The sequence below is a fragment of the Agelaius tricolor genome, unplaced genomic scaffold (assembly GCF_023055355.1).
Source record: "Agelaius tricolor isolate 1412-34295 unplaced genomic scaffold, bAgeTri1.0.p SCAF_3, whole genome shotgun sequence".
In the NCBI taxonomy this organism is placed as follows: Eukaryota; Metazoa; Chordata; class Aves; order Passeriformes; family Icteridae; genus Agelaius; species Agelaius tricolor.
In genome coordinates, this window is record NW_027269263.1 from 54,755,283 (window position 1) to 54,778,336 (window position 23,054).

The 23,054-nt window shown below is 37.6% G+C and overlaps 1 protein-coding gene across 2 annotated transcripts in view; it reads right to left on the reverse strand.

The window, feature by feature from the left end:
• CPNE8 (copine 8) overlaps positions 1-23,054 on the reverse strand; it is a 72,023-nt gene that overhangs the window by 45,075 nt on the left and 3,894 nt on the right. For both annotated transcript variants that reach the window (XR_011678688.1, XM_071423881.1), the window contains exons 2-6: positions 12,585-12,625; positions 5,501-5,547; positions 4,419-4,522; positions 1,519-1,558; positions 634-710 (exon numbers count right to left, since the gene is read on the reverse strand). Coding sequence is in view for 1 of the 2 variants with exons in the window: in XM_071423881.1 (XP_071279982.1) it covers positions 634-710; positions 1,519-1,558; positions 4,419-4,522; positions 5,501-5,547; positions 12,585-12,625 (309 nt within the window). In the remaining variant the exon portion in view is untranslated. The remainder of the gene's footprint in view (positions 1-633; positions 711-1,518; positions 1,559-4,418; positions 4,523-5,500; positions 5,548-12,584; positions 12,626-23,054) is intronic.

Below are 23,054 nucleotides of genomic sequence, written 5' to 3' on the forward strand. Positions count from 1 at the left end.
CCACCTACCATTGGGACACTCTTCTTGTTTGTTCACAGACAACCTTTTTAATCACAAAGCCTAACACAACTTCTCTATTATGACACTTACTGTACCAGTCCTCAAGGTTATTTCCTAGACATGTTTTTAAAAGTTTAATATCCAGAATGGGATTAAGGGGAGAATCACAAAATACTGTTGTCTAATAACCATATTATTTGCTGATGCTAATAATTTTGTGTGATTGTATTAGAAATCTGATAATCTGGTCAACTGATTCTTCACTGTGTCTTTGGGAAGGTTTTTTGCAGGAACTCAAATGCTTGAACAAAAGGTAACTAAAGTTTTATGATGTGCTAATTTGCAAACTAAAACAAAAACATTTTTTAGATTAGTACATTCAAGCTGTTTCTAATGCAAGATGCAACAAGGTTGACAAAAATTATGGATTAGTTAATTCCTTTCCTAATTGTCCAAAATGAAACTTAAATTATAGCCTATATAGAGAAGGATTTCTATTGCATGTAACTATTTACTCTCTCTTAAAAGCCACATCTGTCAATTCTGTATATCAAGATATCTCACAGCAAAAAAGCCCCACAACTCCAGCCTCATGCAGCAGTATGCATTCATCCAACATTCCAGAATACTTACACAATTGATTTTTCCAGTCTGCTCCCCTGTGATCCCACTATTTCTCCCAGTGTGCAAAACATCTGTCCCAAAAAGTCCTGAAAAGCAAAAACATAAAAACTCAGAATTCATATTTCACACAATGAAATTTGGTTTCCCATTTATTTGAGCTGTTCCCTACTGAAGAACAGATTCTGCTGAACACCACATCTCAGTAATAACTATGCAACAGTCAATCATCAACAGACTCACTACCACCTGTTTCACATAACAGTAGGTTACACTTATAGATGTAATTCTAAGGCACTACACAACCAGTACAGTGAGGATGTAATTGCAGATCAATGGCTAAGCCTCATCTTTTCACTGTGAAGCAGAAGGAATACACACAGAGTATTCCTTCTACTATCCTCTTTTCCTTTGATCCAGGTTCTCAAAGGTTCTCTTACCAAAGCCTTCCTGTATTTATTTTTTAAAAAATTCACTGAGAAGCTTCTGAATTCTACTCTTGCATCTCTAAATGTTAAAGTTACTATTTCATCACTCCCACTTTTATACTCATGTTGTCTTGAAGGTTTCTTCCAACCTGAGAAGTTAACCTTCTAACCTTCTTGTTTCTTCTGAGACACAATAAAAACATCTTTCAATTTTAGGACCCAAAAAAGTATCAACTAATTGCAGCATATTACATATCTGAAAAGGTATACATGCATGCTCAAATATGCCCTTTGCAAGAGAAATGTTCCATTAACATTATACTCATTATACTTATGTGTTTTCACTCATAGCCAATCACTGTATTTGTCTCTGTGTATCTGATATTACTTAGAGTCAAAAGAAAATAAACATACTTAAGAAATGCAAGCAATTTAACACAAGGAATTATAATAGTGAGGAAGAACTTACATGTTTTGACAGGTTAGGACTCTTTGAGTCAACATCATAGCTTAGGGAAAAAAAAGAAAATTTATATCAGAGTTGCCAGATGACATATCTGAGGACAATTATGTAAAGAAACAAAAATGAAACAATTCTTTCACCTATTGCCATGTGTGAAATTTACAGAAACAGATTTGTGAATGGAAGTTCCCCAGTAAGGAAGACAAACTGAGTCATCATATATAGGACTATGGTTCACTAGTTATTTGAAATTAAATAATTTTCAATAAAGTGCAAGCTTTAAAGAGAAATTCTTCTGATATTCCTTTTTGAACAGTGAAAGATGGCAAAAAGCAGACCAAAAATTAAAAATTAACCCTAGAAAACAAACTAACTTGTAAATTATTTTTTTTGGTAATTTTTCAGTCATTTGAATTAGCAGATAGAAATAACTAACAATAAACTAAACTGCTTTTAGCAAGAGTTATACTTGTTCTTTTGAGTTTATCACCATCTTGGCCTTCCTCCAGCCATAAAATGTCATCGTTTCCCTTCCATAATCAAGTCAGGAGTTAAAAAAAGTTACTCTCTGAATTTAAGAGATATTGAAAAAAATAATGTAAGGAATTAACAAAGGATTCTAATTTCTATACTTTAATAGTCTTCCATCTTTATCAGATAATCCAAGTAACAGTTTTATCAAATAATCTGTTCAGATTCAATACCAGTTACTAAACTGAAAAGGTTTTCATCTCTTGTGCTACTGCCCATGTCAGGCTGTCCTGCATGGAATGCCATCCCTTTGGCTGTGCTGCCACAGCTGGTGCTGGGATGCATCATGGACCAGATCACAAGTCAGGATGGCAGGAATACCATAACACAGCTGGATGTGGTGCAGCACAGTCAAAGCTTTAGAAACATATTCATAAAGAAAAGAAATTCCTACATTATTAACTTCAGTTAAAACCTCCAATTAAAAGCAAACTGGTGAAATTGAACAGAAAAACACAGCTTATAAATTGACCTGAGGGATAGCTACAGAAGTAAAACAATGAACAACTTTGGCAAAATCACTTCCTAAGTACCAGCAGTGAACAGAAAGGGGCCCATGACACTGGTGGCTGTACATTTTGGGGGAGGTCATGCTCATTTATTGATGCACTAAATATCAAAGATGTACTTGCCACTTGATATTTTTTCCCCTGCAAAATATATGAATCATATAAGGAATTTGTTTGAAAAATAACACCTTGGCCAACAGTGGTGCACAATTCTGCCAAGGAACTGAATATAGGAAGCTTTCTAAAGCTTCAGAATTGGGATTTAATCCATGAGTGGCTATATGAGATTCACATTTCTAATTCAGAGATCTAAGATATTTAATTTTTCATCTATCATTGTTATAGGCTCTACAGCAAATTCACATAACATGGCTATATGGTCATTTGCAGGCAAAGGCAGGAACAGCTCTTCAGCTTGGAGTTCAGAACAGACTTTTGTCCAGGTAACCCAGGACAGCAGCAGAAAGCAGTCAGGTCTTTCTGATGAGTACAGAGAACATGTCATATTTACAGCTTTGCATAAACAGACAGGAGTCCATTTCTCTGACTACATAAAGAATTAAACAGGGGACTGTGTTTTCCCTTCCAGCTCCAAGTCCTTTCCAGACAACATTTATCCAGAAGGTCTTTACAGACTCCCCTTTCTTTCTGCAGACTGAGCTCTCTCTTTTTCAGTTCAGTTCTTTCACATCTCATTTCTGCTGCACTGCCCCCTCCCCATACCCTACATGCATCCTATGAGAAACAGGAGGGAAACAGATACAGATTTCCACACAGCTCCCACTGCATGGCTATTCCAGCACTGCTTTATATTGGAAAAGAATCCTTTATTTCACAAATTGATTAGCTCTGACTTAAAATTTACTTTAAATAACCCACAATAGTTATACTCCACAGATTGAATGACATTAAACCCAACTTTTAAAACTGCAAACAAAGTCTGCATCAGGCTTCCATTGTGATTTGTACCCAGCCACCTCAAAGCACCCTGTAATCTTCCTGGCTTTAGTATTTCCTTTCATTCCTTGAAATAGGTGGTCTAGTACATCTTACAAAGAAAGTGAAAAGAAATAGGAAAAGGGGTTTTCAACTAAAAAAGGACATACAAAGAAAATTTGTGGCCACAATGCATAGTGTGATGCAAAACTGCAGCAAAAACTTAATTATCTATGAGGGTTATTCATACTCTCTCCTAGGGCAAGGTTAAGAAAGAACTGCTAATAAAAAAAGAAGATGAAAATTAAAAAAAACAAGACAACCTTGATTATCACAAAGACTGAAATAATCAGAAAGGACTGAAATGAAAGAGATGACATGCAATGGTGACACTACCTCATAACTGGACTCCCAGTTCTGTTTTCCAAAGAATGAAGTGAAAGTCAAAACAATTCCACCAGTGGAATGAAATGAGTACATCTGGAACAATGTCAAAAGCCATCTACTTCTAGAACAACTGCTGTTGTTTTAAAATCTTAAAATTTAGTATATTTAGATGCATAGTAAAAAAAAATTTGGCTCTGTACTACTTGTACAGTATTTTATTTCTGGACAGTATACCTGTACCTGTTTTACTGGCTGTGTTGCAAGAATATATTAACATTTTGACTTCTTTTCATTTCTATTTTCTGAAAGTAATAATTGTAAGCATAATTGTACTTTGATCAGTTAACATCTGCCAATTTCTTAAACTCGGTCATTATTATGTTACACATTTATTTCTGAGGATGCAATGCTAAATCAACTGTGTATGACATTAATTTATCCTATGTCAATAGATACCCTCTCTCTTCAAGTAAATTTTATGCTGGACAAAATTTTACATGCTTACAGAGGCTGCAAGATTAGAGTAAAAGACTGTTAACTTACAAATCAAATCGCAGATTCTCTCTTTCTTCAAAGAAGTAGTCCATTATAAATTTTCTTACAAAATCTGGATTTAAAGTATTATCAATTACTTCTGTTCTTCCAAACTGTAAAAGAAAACTGTAAGTTTAAGCTATATGCTATAAGGAAGAATAATTAGACTGCCAATACTAGGAATATGTGAGATATATGACAGCCTGTAAAAATCTCTTAAACAGATGCCATGAAAGAAAATTACTCCATTCACATGAACAGTCCTGTGGATGAAGACAGAGTGGCAGAAGATCTCATATTTCAATATAGAATGGTACATACCTTGTATTGTATGACCTAAACTTCATCAACATCATCTCCCAAAGCCAATAAAAATCCACAAAAATTTGAATCAGTAACAAAAATCCACTGTTTTGTGAAGAAATGCATACCAAAAAAACCCCCAACCAAACACAACAGCAAGCAAAAGCTTGCATGTATTGTTCATTGTTTATTTCAGACAGCTTTAAATATTAGGGAACACAATCCTTCTATTGCAAATGTATCATTTTTGCACTGTCCATCTCCTGTTTCCCCTCAGTTCAGCTCTCTCTTCAACACTCCCCTCTCTGAGCTTTTGGCAAAATGCCTTTTCCTTCTTAATGTTTATAGAAGGTGCCTCAGCCCCTGTCAAGCTGAAAATATTTTAATTTTTAAAAAATTCAAAGGTAGATCTTTACCACATCTACAGACTAATTTTGCTGACACTGACCATCCCCACAGCTCAGTCCTGTTTGAATGTCTTCCTCTCTTGAGAGCCACAAACCTTATCCAAATTGACAGCTAAGACTGGTTTAATTTATCTGAGGGAGACTGTAAAATGGGAAACTCATGTGTTTTCTCTACTTTGTTTTCTTTTTTGATGGAAATGTGTGATACAGATATGGAAATTGAGATCAGTGTGACTATATTTTAAATGTTTGCTAGTACACAGGACCCCCATAAGCCTAGCATGGCATTCAAGAGGCAATGACATGCCCTCTTCTGTTATGACAAATGGCCAGCCTTAAATATACCTAAAAGGTTTGTACATCTATGAATATGCAGCTTACCTCTCTCCATTCTTTGTTTCCAATTGCTTGTGTGTACAAAACACAAACTGTGAATGGGAACAAAAAAAAAGTTCGGTTATTTTCAAATTTTAACATATCCTTAAATTAAGTGAACTAATTTTGTAGTCTCTTGTGCTATGGAAAATAGTAACTAGGACAATCAAATAGTAATGTTTTCCCTCAGCTGTCAACAAGCCTAACCAGACTGGTGATCATGTGGTCCAGCTGTTGCAGAAATCAGCTAATAAATGGAGTGCTTCTAAAATGGGAGGTAGCACTTATGCCTGACCTCCAGCAAAGCACTTGACAGTCTTTAAAGACAAAATTGGATAAAAGCAGGTCTTCTTTAAATGTGGGTGGTCAGGCTATTCTAGATTATCTAATGCACAATTACCCTAAAATATACTTCCTTCAAGAGAGAAGAAAATTAAAGTAAAAAAAAAAAAATGAGGACTCTACTGAAAAGAAGCAGGAGAAACAGAACCAGAAAGGGGAAAAAAAAAAGACTTTTCTGGTTTTCTTCCTTAATTTTGCTTCAAATTATTTATATATATTTAAATATCTCCCATATGTGTATTTTATTTTTGTAAACTAAAGCCTGATAAAAAATAGAATCAATTAAATTTGTTGACCTAACCTGATTTTGAAAGACTAAGCAGAACAATCCCACAGGTGTCACTCAGATCTCTATTTCCAGTAGAGCACTCACTACACATTAAGCTGCAGCTTTTATCACAAGGACTGGTGACAGGGGTGCAGTGATTATAATCAGGTCTTTTAAACACTATTTTAAGTACAGATCATTTGCACTGAAGGATTATAATGCACTGCATTATAAATCTTATTTTCTACAGTCTTGAACTAGTTGCAGGTAACTATGATAAAGGAATTTTTACCTGAAATTCCTCTTCAAATCCTTTCTAATCAACAGAAATACAGATATTTCAACATTTTTTCCTCAACAAGTTCTTTTCCTGCACAAATCATTGTTTTTCGAAAGAAGGTAAAAATAATACTGTTTTAAACTGTAGCCTTGAACAGCAAAGGTAAAGGTTTGATTTTGTTCTCAGTGAAGTCAGAATCATCAAGAGACGAAAGCAGAAATGAAGTCAACCTTCTAACTACATTTTCTTACTTAAAATGTACTTGCTCCACACCAAAAAAAAAAAAACAAAACAAAAAAAAAAAAAAACAAAACAAAACAAAAAAAAAACCCTTAGGCAGTAGCAAATAAGAGGAGAAACAGAAAAAAGCAATTTCAATATTTTAGCTCATGTAGAAGCTAAAAGTTAACACTTTTATGTTTTAAGTAAGATGTCTTGTAGATGAAAAAAAGCTTTTATAAAAAAATATTCAAAATAATTCTCAGGAGATGTCCATCTTTCTCCATTTACTCTAAATAAACCCTTGGCAATCATGTGCCTACCTTTGGTTACTGTTTATAGTAAAGTGAACCCAAACCAAAAAGCCCATTTTTACAACACACTCTGGAGTAGGCTATTGGAGTGTATTACATGAAGAATGAAGTGAAATGGGAAAATGTGAGAAAACAGAACGAAATAGAAGCTATGAAATCAGCTAAAGAAAGTTCTGTAGGTTACTGTAGGTTCTTACGACCCACCCAGAACTGTAGAATCATAGAACATCCCAAGCTAGAAGGGACCCAGCTGGAAGGGATCCATCAGGACCATCGAACCCCAGCTCCTGGCCCTGCACAGGACACCCCAAGAGCTGCCCCATGAGCCTGAGAGCATTGGCCAAACACTTCCAGAATTCTGTCAGGGTTGGTGCTGTGACCACTGCCCTGGGGAGTCTGTTCCAGGACCCAACCACCCTCTGAGAAAAAGCTTTTCTAATGCCCAACCTAAACCTCCCGTGACACAACTTGAGGCCATTCCCTCGGGTCCTGTCACTGGTCACCACAGAGAAGAGATCAGTGGAAGATCAAAGAATCACAGAATGACCAGGTTGGAAGAGACCTTCAAGATCATCAAGTCCAACCCATGCTCTAAACACCTTAACTAAACCATGGCACCAAGTGCCACATCCAGTCTTGTTTTGAACACATCCAGGGATCCTGACTCCACCACCTCCCCAGGCAGGCCATTCCAGTATTTTATCACTCTTTCTGTGAAAAACTTCTTCCTAATATCCAACCTGTATTTCCCTTGGTGCAGCTTGAGACTGTGTCCTCTCGTTCTGACAGCTGTTGCCTGGAGAAAGAGACCCCACCTGACTACAACCCCTCTCAGGAAGTTGCAGAGAGAGATAAAGGTCACCTCTGAATCTCCTTTTCTTCAGGCTAAACAACCCTTTACTAGTTGTAGACTGCAATAAGGTCTCCCCTCCTAGGCTGCAGATGTGGCCAATATTTTAAATATAATAAAAATATAGATTAATAAGCAGTCACCTCATAGAACATTTTATTGTAAGTAAAAGGTACAAGTCTGAGAGGGATACATACACGTGTGCATCCCAAACTGACATTTCAAAAAAAAGTCAGGCCTAATGAAAGCTGAAGAAAAGACATATATTTCAGTCTTTCTGATAAATACTTTGTAAATGTAGAAAATTTTTTACAACTTCTCCATCTTTCCTCTAAAATGCACCCCATAAATTTTAGGAAACCAGCCATGATACTGTTCTCCATCATTGTTAAGATTCACTATCTCAGATGGCTCTTGGAGAGAGTTTTGTAGAGATCCTGGTACACTAATTGCAGTAACCACTAAAAAACTTTGTCAAATTCATATCCAACTGGAGAAATGCAGATAAATATGGTAAAGCTGATCTAAACCACTTGAAATGCTCAAACCAGAGATTAAAGGCTCCATAAAGCAACCCATCTTATAGCAGAAAACAGTTAACAGCATTGTCTTCAGGGAGAAGAAGGAATACAGAGGGATAAATAATATTTCAAAAGCCATCATACCATGCAACCACATCCTAAGACAGAGCTAAAAAAATAGTTTTTCTCTCATAATCACAAAAACTGAGGGAGCAATGAGAAAGCAGCATACTGATGAAGAGTAGCTGAGAAACCCTTTTGGAAGGCTTTGCCATATGAGTTGTTCCAAGAGCAGATACAGCTACATCTATACTCAGGAATATTAATATTTAATAATTTTTAACTCTGGACAGTGATACCACAATGTCATATCCAAGGTAAATTTAATTAAGTCTTATAATGAAAAAGAAGGTGGAAATGTCAACACTTATTACTCTGTTATAGACACAGTTCCCAAAATATTATAGATTATTATAGCCTGCAGCTTCCTGTTTTCCCAAACAGACTGGGCCTCCCTTACCTGCTCTGGTCCTTTCCCTTTCAATGAATATATGCTTATCCTTTAGTCTGGCAACTACTGTTACATCAACATTGCCCATCCCAGTTTTCCCAAGCACAACAACACATCTACTCCATTTCAAGGAAGACTTACCCACAATGAAATTGACCTTTTCCCCATGCTACCTAAATCTTTCCATGGTACCAATTCTAGCAGGGCTCCCCAATACTCTCCACTGACCAGCTTTTAGACCTTCCAGGCAGAGGTGCCCTAAGGTCCCTTTGTCCCATCTGCCAAGAGATTCTTCTAATTGTTACTATCCTCCATGGGGAGATTCCCCAGGGAAGAGCTTTTATGTTTTCAGTCATTCATCCTGGGCTCTTTTGATGATCAATACTCAGCAGCCACAGGGCTCCCCAGGAGGAGAGTGCTGCTGCCAGCACAGCTCTGCAGGGCTCAGCTTGAGTTGTCAGAGCATGGGAAGAAAACAATTCTGCCCGTCATTAGACAGAAGAAACGTGCCAAAATCATTAATCTGTATCTCCTCATCAAGGAAGCACTTCTTTAGCTCAGCTTTCTACAAGGAAAAAAAAATTAATAAAACCCAGAGATTAAAAAAAAATATATTCCTAGAAAAAATGGTCTCCAAACTGGGAGAGCAGAATGCTCCACATGCTACAGTAAATCAAATATATGACTTGCTTTGACTCCACTGAGCAGAAAGCACTGTCAGTAAGAGGCTCCAGTATTGTTTGAAATACTTCCTGAACAATGGCTATCCAAGCCTGTCCCATCTATATCTACTATCTCTACAGCTACTTCTGTCACTTGCCTCTGGGCATGCAAAGTGACAGATTCCTCTTGGCATGAATATTCTAGATCCCAGGGAAGTGATCAGAATTGGAATACTGAGTAGCAATTACAGTATAAAAAAAAGGCCAAGCATATCTCCTAGGAGAACCAGGAAAATCACAGGTTCGTTTTTAATTTCAGGAGAAGGCTGTTTATATTGACACGGAAGTCAGCTACATTCATGTGTGTCCCTCTGAGAAAAAGACCAAGAAGATAAAATTGGATTTTCCCTACCAGTATGATCCTTAGATAAATACATTGGAGTATGAAAACCATATTAGAACTGGCCTAGTCAAAAGCAATGAGACCTCAGCATACAGAATGACTTTACATGGTTCTTTCCTCTGAGATCTAATGGCTGCAAATTCAGTGGCTGTAAAAGTGGATCTTGTGGCGGTGGCAGGATGCTGATTTTGACACCTTTTTAGCTATAGAATAAACTTACTGTATACAGAGCAGTCTAAGAATGGCCTTTGTCCCAGTGAATAGACACTGAAGAAAGCTGTCCTGCTGTACTTCCAAACAGAGAAGAACAAGAATGTTTTATATTACTCACCCCTTTTACAGTAGGGCCATATCTCTGTGCCTAACTAAAGGACAGTACAAGCAAACAAACTGAACTGGCTATTAAAAAACCTACAGAATACTAAAACTGGATGTACCCTGTTTGGAGAATACCCAAAATCAAAGCTGCAGTGACAAGTAATTTCTAGAGTGCAAATACAATATGAGTACTTCCAGAGTCAACAGTTCCTCCCTTCTCTCTTCACCAAGGACAGTATTACTGCACTCCATGGTTTTATACTGCCTACCTGTGACAGACAGGTCTGACTGGCAGCATAATTGGGTACTCACAACTGGAGACCAGACCCTAAACCACACCACCAATTTGAGTGCTTTAGAAAAGCTATTTGCATTAATTGAAAAATAATATGTCTCAAATTGATAAGCAAGTTTACGATACTTTTAAAATATTTCCAGATACTCTGAATCCATTAAAACATACCTATAGTTTACTTCTCAGAAACATTTTAAAATAGATACTAAGATTTCTTTAGGTTCTCCTGCCACTTTGTTTCCATGTTTTTTCCCAGAAGGGGTCACCCACCTGCCAGGATCACTTTGGTTTGCCCAGCTGCACATTCTTGGGCTATGCACAGGCTACTGCCCTTTGCATGGAGCATCTCCTCTGCAGAAGGCATCTCTAGCAGTCTATCTGCACACATGTGGCTCTGGCAGCATCTCCAGCAGCTCTGTCTCTAGCTTGCAGCTGCTGGCCCATTTTTACTGTGACAAGTTTGAGCAGGGCACTGTGTGCTCCCCTGGCTGGAAGAAGTTCTGACAGGCAGAGCTGCTGCTGCTGTGGTTTCCAGAGCTGACTGGCACCAGCTGTGACTGTCACAGGGTGTTCATGGCCTTCTCCCACACAGCTCACACTGCAGTGAGCTCAAACACACTCAAACCTGCAACTTATGCCTCATACAGTGCCCTATCTGATAAAAACTTGAAGCACTTGTCCTTAATAATATTTGAGCTTAAGAACTATAGACACCCTATCACTTTTGCCAGTATGAGAGATCTCTGAATTCATTACAGGCAACAGGTCACTGAGCATTCTTCAAAACAGTTTAACTAAGGGTCTTTTTTAACAGAATTACAGAATTGTCAGGGGCCTTTGAAGATCATCCAATCCAACCCCCACCTAATTTTTACTAATTTTTTTAGCCAACTAAAATTCTTTATCAATATGCAAAACACTCAGTTTTGTTTCTGTGTGATCTTCATATAGAGGCATAGTATTGCCTATATCTTCTGGGTGGTTTCTTTGGGTTTGTTTTTTTTTTTTAAGCCTTACAGGTTACAAACTTCAAAAGTACTCCTAACTTCTTGTAGTTTTTCCCCAGGAAGTAGAAGCTTTTCCCTTCAAAAGTGTACTGTGGAATCTCTCTCAAGATTTTTTTGATGCAGAACAGAAACATATACTCTAACAAAAGTACCCAAATGTTTCATACTGCTACATGACTCAGCATTCAAATATCAGGATATGGCTGCATGTCCAGAGACTTGATACAAGTATATGTGTCTTGGGTTATTTTCAGTGCCAGTAAGCACAATATGTGGTATCCCAAGGAAGAAAAGCCCAGGTTTAAAGAAAGAAATTGAACTTATGGATGAAAGCAAATGGAGAGTTGTAGGAGAGACAAGATGGCACCACAAACTAAGAACGAGTCTATTACCCACAAAACTCCTTGGAGTAACATTTTCAAAAGAAAAAGGAAATTTTTTGTGATCTTGGTTCTTTGATTAAAGATTTCATAAAGCATCTATACAGGACGATAGTAATGGATTTTAAAAGCCCCATCATAAATTCATAGACATGGCAGTTTTGGAGGATCCTGTCATAATTCAGCTTATGAGGAGAGTGAGTGTCACTAGCTTACAATTCTGAACAGATTAACTAAAAAACCATCATACATTTTTGATCAGGACAGACAGTGTTTCCCAGAGATTAATTAACCTAATTTTATTTTTCAGCATTTGACTCTAATATTAGTGGACAGTATGTACTAGCAGCAACAAATGCTTCTAGTTTATTTAGTACTTTGCCTAATAGCTTTGAAAAAGATCTAAAACAGCAGATACTAAAAAAGAAACAACAACCCAACTTTCTAGAATTATTAATTTTAGGAAACTTTAGGTTAAATACTAAATAAGAGACTATTTAGCTCAGGAAAGCAGTATTAATACCAGTCTTCAAATTTCCAGTTCACATAACATTAGTTATAAGTGTACCTTATTCAAGTGTAGCTTAATTATTCTAAGTAATTGTCACAAAGACAGTGTAAACCTAACTGACACTGAAGAAAATCACCCACCTAATTTTATTCAGTGTTTGCACATTTAAAATATATAATAAGAAAAACAATAAAATCCTATATACTCACTTGGATCAGATTTAGAAAATGTATCTCTGTCCAAAAGATTTCTATAAAAAAAAAAAAGAAAAGATAAAAATAATCTTAGGTACAAAAAATTGTGAAAGATGCAAATCAGACACCAATGCACATACGTTTTTAACATTTTTAACCAGGAGTCAGTTTAGTCTTCTCCCCTCCTGATACAGAAGACTTAGCCAGCACTAACACTGGAGTCAGCTTACATTTCATTTTATTATTCATTCTGGATTTGAGCAAACTGTGGCTCATATACTCCAATACCACGAATCAAAAAACAACCACGTGTATGTTATATATACATGTAACAGGCATCAGGAAGAGAAATACCTTTAAATCACAAAGGTCTACCAGAGATTAACTTGCCAGCTCAACCCAAAAACCTTAGACTTTACTCAAAATCTTGGCTATGAGATTTCAGAGCCATCAGGAAGTATCTCTAAGAACCTGTCATGGACAAGTAAGGTAAAGAGAACTAATCCATACACAGGGCATACCTAGGAATAAATATTGATTTTGTTATGGAATGCAGTCCCAATATCATACTCACATTTCAGCCAGCTGAGAATCATTCACAGATGAACAGACTTAAATTAGCAATTCTAAAGAATCAGGACTGACCAGAACCCATTCTCAGCATAGTTACCAATATTTCATAATTAAAAAAATAAATTTTATAAACTGTCTCAACAGACTAGAATATGTTCTGAAAACAGGATGCCATTGAGAAGAGACAAGAAAGTTTAATACTTTCCAAAGTTTATTAGCTTAAGAGCAAAAATGCAGCATATCTACATGGAGCTGGATATACAGCAGTTATGTCAAAAATAGTCTTAGACATTACAGTTGACCACAAACTGACTGCAAGTCAGGACTCTTGTACCTTTGGGAAAAGGCATACTGGAATACACAAACTAAAATGTCATTTTAGACTAATCATCTGCTCTTCGTAATACTGACAAACAATTCAAGCAATAATCTTTTGGACACTCCAATTTCTTGCAATCTAAGACAGATATGGAGCCACTGGAGTTCAGTGAAAACAGAAATAACCAGAGGAATATAGACTGTATCTATGAGGGAAATACTGCTACAAATGGAAGCTGACCTCAATGCAGACAGAGCAAGTAGGAACAGGTTTAACCATAAATTGAATCTTCTGCACCACAGGCACAGAAGTTGAACTTTATTCCATTGTTTTAACATCTTTCACTGTTAAAGGTGGGAGACATGATGTGAAATATCCATTGTCTTCAAGAACATGTCAGATAGCTACAATTTCTAGTAAAGGTCTTTGATCCTACCCCAGAACAAAAGGAAGGATTAAATAAACAGTTTATATCCCTTATAGCTGATTATTTTCAATAACTAGTAGAGCCTCTTCAAGGGTCACCATTAACTACTCTCATTCAGATCTAAATTACATTATTTTTGAGCTACTGAACAGTGCTGAAAAGCACATTAATATTTTGTTCAATACAGGCGTTCTAAGTGGTCCAATTAAGACTTCAACAATGAAAAGATACTGTATTCTAAATTTAGGTAATGCCAAGTTCACACTTCAGAACAAGCAATATGAACAAAAAAATAGCTTGAAAAGAACATTGGACATATCTGTTTTACTTAGCCTAGCTAAAGTACACACTAGCTTTAATATTACTACTTGTGAATACACCTGAATTCTGCACACACTAATCATTCTGAACTTCTCTAGTCAATTCAGAAATGTAATTTTTATGCATACAATTATACTCAGTGAAACCATATCTTACCTTGATGAAAATCATGCAAATATAAATTGGAAGTATTAAGAAACTCAGGAAAATCAGTGAACCCAAATCAGTAGTTGACAACAATCACTACAAACTGCTTTAAAAGACAGTACAGCAAATTCTGCAATATTGGAATTGCCAACCCAAAATCAAAATTGCCTCCTATTCCTCCTTAATTTTACATATCTAGATACATCACTAATTCCTGGTAACTAGAATTGGATTATCACAAAATGAGTTGCAGTAAACCCTCAAAATTAGACTTATATGGAATAAATAGTGCATTAGATTTTGGAACACGCCTCTCATACTCACCATTAGAATTCCAAACAATTTTAATTTCTCTGCATAATGACCATACAGTGACCTTATAATTGCTATGTTAGTGCTTGCCAATGTAGATTATGATTAAGGAATTTTAGTCATGCTTATACTGAGATAAGGTGCTTTGAGTTCTTTACATATTTCCTAATCTTTTTGTGTTCCTTTTTAAGTTTTGTTCCCCTCTATTTTCCCATATACATCCTAACATAAAGAATGCTGGTACTGTAAAGCTTAGTTGATCCTGGTACTTCCAGCAGCTGCAAAAAGCAGCCACCATAGGAACAGCATAAAAAGGAGGTAAGAATCTGTAGATGAGAATCTACAGGTTCTTAAAGAATCCTAAAGAATCTAAAAATAAAGAATCTAATGAGTTAAGAACATTTCTACAGAAGCAGTATCCCTGAAAGGATTGCAGGGTAGACACCCAAGTTTAACACTGTAATTCAGGGCAGTTCATGCCACCATGATATTTTCTGAAAAATCTTCTCTGCCCAGGATTTTTCTCCTGAGAAGCTGAGAAGCCTCAGAAAAGAAATGTAAACAATAATGATCAGATTGCTTTGGAATGTGGTCTGGAAGTTGCTTACCAACAGGTGCATCTTTGATTGGTTCCATGCAAATTGTGTTGACTTAATGACCAATCCCAGTCCAGCTGTGTCAGGACTCTGGTCAGTCATGGGTTTTTATTATTCAATCTTGTTTAGCCTTCTGATGTATCCTTTCTCATTCTTTGGTATAGTTTTAGTATGTAATTTCTTTTAATATAGTATCATAAAATAATAAACCACCCTTCTGAGAACATGGAGTCAAATTCTCATCTCTGACCTTCTCCTGGGGACCTCACAACACCACAAGTTTGTGCAATGAAGTTGTGGTTTTGAACTAGTACAACTTGCAACACCCTCAGTTCAACCCTTCACATACTTTCCTACAAATAAACAATGTCTTCAGCAAAGTTTGCAGCATGCCTGATTGTCCAAATCATAACGAGCCAACCAAAATAGTAATGTAAGAACTTGGCAAGCTGCTCAAGCAACACAGCCAATTTCAAAAGGAACTTTAAAGAAAAAGTGCCAACAGGAAAAAAAAAGGAATAAAAAAAGAGTCTGATTTGGCCAGTAATTCACCTAACACCTCAATAGGCAGCTCAATTTCATTTGTGTGTTTTCATTTCAGGGGAATAAAAGTCAAAGTGCACCCTTAAATATAAGAAAACTACACAGTAACTGTGCACAGGACAATCTACAAGGAATGGTAACACAAACCAGAAAGCAGACTGAATGTATTTCTAGAACTTTAGGTGGTCTTTGTGCTCTTAACTTTCAATGGCACTTTCTGAACATGCTGAGCAATACAAAGTGTGTATTTTTAGTGAGAAAAGCATTGTCTTCAGTAGTAAGCTGTTTTGTCTCAGGAAAGGTCACAAACTCAGAAACCAGAAATATCTGAAATATTTTCTTTCTTCTAACCAAAGTATTGAGAGAAACAGAGAGAAACTTGTATTTTAAATGAACTTGGTGAGTATATTTTTTGTCTATGTCCATTAAGTCTTGCAGATAAAGAATGCAAATAGAAAAGGAATTTCTATCAATTATGAGAGAGGGGGAAAAAACCAAAACTTTTTTCTCGAGAAACATGCCTATCAAACACCTATAGCAAGGAAGTCTGGGAACATCTGTGCAGAAAGCATTATTCTACTAGCACAGATCTTGAAGGAATTCATTCTGCACCTGCCCATTCTGGTGTGGACCTTCCAAAACAGTTGCAACACCATAGATGTCTAAGGGGAAAAAAATTAATATGAGCCATGGCAATAATACTGGAAATGCTGGGAAAATTTGTTTTCTGTATAATGAGAGCCATTTCCCCAGGGTGGAAAGAAAGAGATCATCAAATAAGATAAAGTTAAAACATATTTATCTTAGTTTGCATAGTTTCATAAACTCCGTAAAGATTTATCAAAATAAAAGTCCAGTACTCAAGAAGTTTTTTAGAATAGAATGTTTCAGTCAAAAGGAGCCTAAAATGATCCTCCAGTCCAAAGGCCCAACCACTTCAGGGCTGACCAAATGTTACAACACATTATTGAGGGCACTGCCCAAATGCCTCTTAAACACTGCCAGGCGTGGGGCATCGACCTCTCCAGGAAGCCTGTCCCAGCACCTGACCACCCTCTCAGCAAAGAAATGCCTCCTAATGCCAAGTGTTTTGCACTGTTTAACCTAAAACAAGTCACATGTATCAATCAGATGCTTCACTGATCTAGTCAGCAGTGGTGGCTCACCAGGAACCATCACAGGCTTTGCTGCTTCCTCCAATCTCTAACCCACTATGCCCTATGTGTATGTTGTCAGATGTATGCTAAATATTAGCATTTACCCTCCTTGTCCACATACCCTTTCCTTCAAATTTTACTTTATTTTAGTGATCAATATCTGAACTTCCTTCTTTGTACATTTTTTTTAAGCCTTTGTTACACCAAGCTGATAAGCAGAAGTAAATCCAATTCCCCTGTCAGAAATTATAGAATTCTGGCCTTGAAGAACAGACCACAGTAACTACAGAACTGAGCAGTTTAAAATCTGCTTTTCTAGTTTCAAATTTTAAAAAAAATTAAAAATCTGTATTGATTGGAAAAAGACTTACTTTGATTTCAACAGCTCTGACATCTTTAATGATAAATATGTGGTTCACTTCAGATTAATTTGTCAAAATCTGTCTGGGTGCAATGGCTTTCTCCTCCTCTTTAGACTTATATTTAAATGCATGCAAGGATTTCTTGGTTGTGAAATAAAGCACTCAGCAGTTTGCAAACACAGAAGTTGGTTACTCATGCAAAATAATTTTTAGAAAATATACATTTTCAGTATATCATATTTGTATTATATAAGCACACACTACTTCTCTCATGCTTTCATCAATCCATGGGGAAAGGAATTGTCCCTAGTTCATTAAATAAAAGCATTTCTCTTTCCCTCAATGATGGGCCCACATCACTTTTTCACAGAAGATCCTGATAACAAAAGAAGCATCCTAATCACTTTTTAATGTGCAGAATAGCACCCATTGTAGCACTAATTGTAACATAAGTGTATTATTACCTAGTAGGCACTACCCCTCAGCCTTAATGGCACCACTGAACTTGCAAGGATCAGTCCTAAGATGACGTAGGATCCAAAGAGTCCACTCAAGTGAAGAGCCCACTTGACCTACCTGCAGAGTAATTGCACAAATTACTCAGTGGCAGCTTAAGTAGTCACTCTTCCACAGCTATTTACCCTCTCCTTCTCTATTCTGTCAGAGCACAACAAAGCCAGCTATTAGCCTCCAGATATCTAGATTCTAAATGCCCTGGACCTAACAGCAGATCAAACAATTTCTCAGAATTTTACATTATTGTCAAAATAACTGGTTTTCTTACAATAGGCTCACAGGTGAGACAACAGTGACTCTGCTGACTAACAGGCAATTAGGGTGACCTGTTCATTTCTGTTCAAACCATCTCCACTCTTCAGGGCACTGGAAGAACTGGAAAGAAAGCAAACATATCTCTGATGTGCAAGCTTAAGAAAACATTCACAATACCTCTTCATAGCCTCTGGAGAAGTAATTCACCAGAAAACAAATAATTTTTAGCCTCACAGTAACTTTCATTGTCAAGATATATTGATTCAGAAGCCATAAGGGAAAAAAAAGGGAGAAGCAATGAGAAAGAAGGGTAAGATCAGCACTGCTTCCATGAGTTTCAACACAACCCACAGCCATCTCTGGCTAGATGTACACAAACAATTTTAGGATGAAACCTCTATTAAACTGCTGATTGCTCCTGAGGGCTAAAAAGCCCGAAAGGAATTGCCAAGTTTATTTACTCTAACACAGCAATAGTTTTACAGGAATTCTGTGGAACAGATGGAAAGTACTGAGTTATAAAAATCCATTTGTGCAGATGAAACAGACCTAAACATAATCTTAGACTATCCCAGTTTATATTAAAAAAAAAAAAAGACCAATTAGTACTATCACAAACGGGTGGAACTCTGCTTCAGTACCAACCCAAAATTCTATTTGAAAACAACAGAACAAACCATCACATTTATGTTGCTAGGGCTAGGCAGGTAAACAGTTTCTGGCTCTGAGCTTCTGGTGATGGATCCTGGGAAATGGCACTAATGACTGCTGGTGGTCAAAAGAGCTTTTCAATCTAGTGCCAACTCACCACTCCTTTCCAGTTACTTTCATTCAGACCATCCAAATCCATGGGTGTGCTGCCCTACGTGAGATCTGATTTCTTTAGGAATGTATAATACATCTAATACAGTGTTTCATTAATGTATAACAGCATATAAAACCTAGATTGGTTTTGTAGTTTTTCTGAAACAACTTTTTAAAAGGTATACCTCAAAGAAGTAATTTTAAAAGGAAGTACATACCATCAGTGTAATATTCATCCTTTCTCTGCCAGTGCAGGACTGTTGGTCGGTGAGCCACTGCTCAGATGGGCAGATAAAAAATTGAGAAAAATAATACTACCACAGAGGGTCTTCATAAAAATAGTTATTACACATTTCCTAGATCTTTTCCTGCTGCCAGGAATTCCTGTATGGCACCTTTCTGAGGCCTAGGACAGTGGGCTTCAGTTGAGGGAGGGTGTTACAGTGAGCCAACCATCAGTGTCCCACCTCCTGTCTGAGGACAACCATGAAGTTTTCAGTGGTGGCAGGGGTGGAAGAGGTGGTCTCAGAAGGAGAATGATGTTGATGACCTCTTCCTCCCACTCCAAGGACCCCCAGCTGAGTTAACATGCCCTGACTTCATTCATCTGCAACTCCATTCTACATCCACATTTACTGTACACCACATACAGCCTGTACTACATCTGCTTGAGACCTGCTCCTTTATCGCTTTTGGTTTTGCCCAGCTCCCAAACTGTCCTTCTTTACCAACCACTGGTGACCTCTTTACAGCACTGGGGTCCCCAGCAAGGGGAACATCCTCAGTTCCTTCTTTTCACCCTCTGCTGCCACACTCCCATCCTGTGCCCCCACTTGCAAAGCCTCTGCTATCACACCATGACAATGCTCCTCTGCACTGCACCATTCTGTCAGGGTCACAAATATATCATTATACACGTAATAATTACTAGCTACTACTATCTGCTGAAGGAAATATGGTTATACCACACAATTATACAAGGACAAGCCAAAAGGAAACTAACTAAACAGTAGCCACCCAGTAACTAGAAAAAAAACAGAGCAGGTTTGGGTCTGCAGCTAAGTAAAGCCAAACAAAGCTCCACATAGGCAAAGGCACGTTCAGACAAAACCTGACAAGTCCTGACACTCCCAAGGTTGTGTGAAACCTGAAGCCTGCATGAGAACTGACATGTTAAAGGTTAGTGACTCAAAAATCCGATTTGCAAAAGCAACAGGTGCTTTGCTGAGGCCAGAATCACACCCCTTAAACAAAGGGGAGGAGAAGAATTTTGGGGTGTGTGGTGAAACCGTTGATCTTCTAAGAGCAGCCCAGGTGCAGAGGACGTGCACACCCAGCCACCAGAGGATGACCACACCAAACCAAAAGGCCAGTAAGAAGCAGATCCTGCAAGGTGGGGTAATGCTTTTTATCATACCAACGTCCTCTCCTGATGAGACTCAAGTGTAAAACCACCCCCTGGGGGAGCCATCAGGACACTCACAGGTAAGCCTGAAGGTATTAATTCCTTCTGGTAAGTCACAACTGGCTCAACCTGTGCAGTCATGAGAAACAGCAGTCATGTCTTAGAAAGGGCCACAAACCTTCAAAGTCCCCTGAAGCACCCCCAGACTGTGCATGAGCCACAGAATTTCATAGTGTAAGGCTCCACTCCCAGGGAAGGCACCTGGGCCTTCCCTGGGAGTGGAGCCAGGGAATATATTAACCCATTGAATCTTTTCTTCCCACCCATCACTTCCCTGTATTTCCTCCCATTCCAAACCACGACAGGGGAACTTCTCCAGCCCCAACAGATAAAGACTGTGACCACAACTTTGACCAAAAGACAACAAAATTGCAACAATCAAGTCTCAGTGCTGGATCCACGGGTAGTGATATCTTTCTTCTGCTTTTGTACTCTTACCCTGTCTTTTCCTTTTATATTTTCCTAAGTGATATTGTTATACTTTTATATATTTCTATTAATAATAACCAAAGCAGATACACACCTCCTTTGCAATGTAACCCAACTGTTCTGAAATAAACCAGCCATGTGTATGCACACTGGTCATTCATTCTTGTTTCACTTTAATCCACCATGAGGGACCTAGTAAGAACTTTCAGTTCCCCATCTCAGGGGCGGGTTAAAACAGCCTGTCCCTTGTGTGTGGAAAATCACTCCATGAAAAGCCACTGTCCATGAAGGAGACAGAGGAGTCCTATGCCATTATTTGAATAAAGGGAGAGAGCCCACTCGGCCTCATGCCCGTGGGGTTTCTCTCTCTTGAGGCTTCAGAAGACACAGCTCCCTTTTATCCTAAAATCCCAGCCAAATGTTGACCTCTTCCTTTCCCCAGTGGTTGCAGTACTAGGAAGGTACAGCCTTCCCGAACCACCTACCACATTCCCCCCTCGAACGTGTCATTCTCCTCCAGAGTTTAGAAATTTGGGCTGTGTGGGTTGTGCAACAGACTTTGTGCTGACCCATCTGTCCATTACCCTCAAGTTCAGGAGTCAACCTGTCTGGGTTCTGCAGCTTGAGGTTGGCAGAGGCACCAAGACCCATTTCAAAGACACTAACTCCCATTTCTCCTTCAGACACTCACCCATGGAACCCCATGTTTGTACAGACACTAGCATCCATCTTTCCATCACTAGCTACCGCTGGACAGAACCTATAGTGCAAACGATCTGCTTTCAATTCTATTAGTCACACTGCTGCATGTTTAAATTTCAAACAACAGAGACACACAGGTGAAAACTAAACTTGCACTCTATCAGGAATACATCTCCATGACTGTGGACACTGTAAACCATTAATGTTTTTTCTCATCTGAAACCAGCTGGTTCTCTAGGCAGTATCATTTCAAAGAAAAAACAACGATGTAAGATCAACCTTCTGTTGCCAGTCACACATAACCACTCTTGGACTTTTAATCCAATCTAGAAACACATACACAAAGAAAGCAGGAAGATGAAAACCAGGTTTACAACCAAAATTAATTTTATATTCTGTATTTTTACTATACAGAGTTGAATAATACAAGCTTGAATACTTTGTTATGAATATCTCCTTTATCGTTATATCTTTCTGTGACAGAGACTTCTAACAAATTATTAATATTAAAAAAAAAAAAAACCAGAAGGTAAGTATGATGGCTGGAGAGACATCATGATCTTGCCAGAGATCAATGCCTAGGACAGTCAAAGATATACTTAAACATACTTTTAGGTATTGCAAACACTTGGAAGTGGCTGGATCAGACTTTCACACTACCAAACAAAAAGAAAAATTCTGAAATTCTGAAGTGGTATGCTTTCTTTGTTTGTGCAAGAAACTTGAAATGCAATCATTTCAATTACTGAGAATAGGGATTGCTTAATTCCATTCTGCTCATTCACTAATGTTAGATTCTGTACAAATTGTGAAGTGCAATAGGACTGATCCAAAACAGGCATGGGCAACCAAGTGTGTTTCTGTTGAATTAACTGTGACAGGTGTTTATGGTGCCTTTATGCACATAACGCCCGTTGTGGGAACACAGGCAGTGTAGTTTGTCCAACATAAACCCAGACCAATAAAGACACACTGCCTGATTGAACATAAAGCCTTTCAAAGCAGAATTATCATAACAAACGTTCTGAATTAGCAAAGTGACCCTGCACTCTGTCAATATTTTAGAACCATCTTTCCAATAACCATGTCATCTTTGATACACTACTAGAAGTCAAAATGATAAAACTACAGCTTCACTTTCTTACAGGTATTAAAAAAACACTCTCAATAAGATCATTCTGATTGATAAGTCCATAAATAAGTATTAACATGAGATATAATAAAACTCTTGACTTTTTTATTAACATAAGACTGCAGAATGGCTGCAGAATTATCATGTACTACAGGAAAAAAGCCTAGGCCTGTCCACACAGTAACCATGATAAACAGAAACCATCATTATACATTATATATTAAATATATATATTTATACAAAAAATTAAAAACTTGAACCCATTAAGCTACACTGAATTTTGTATGCTCACACAGAGCACAAACTTCAAGATACATAACCACAATCTTGCAGTTCTCAGCCTTAGATAAACTTCTTCAGTCAACACATAGTAACAGCACTAACAGAGGGAAGATGGGAACAGAATATGGAGTTTTTCCAAGACT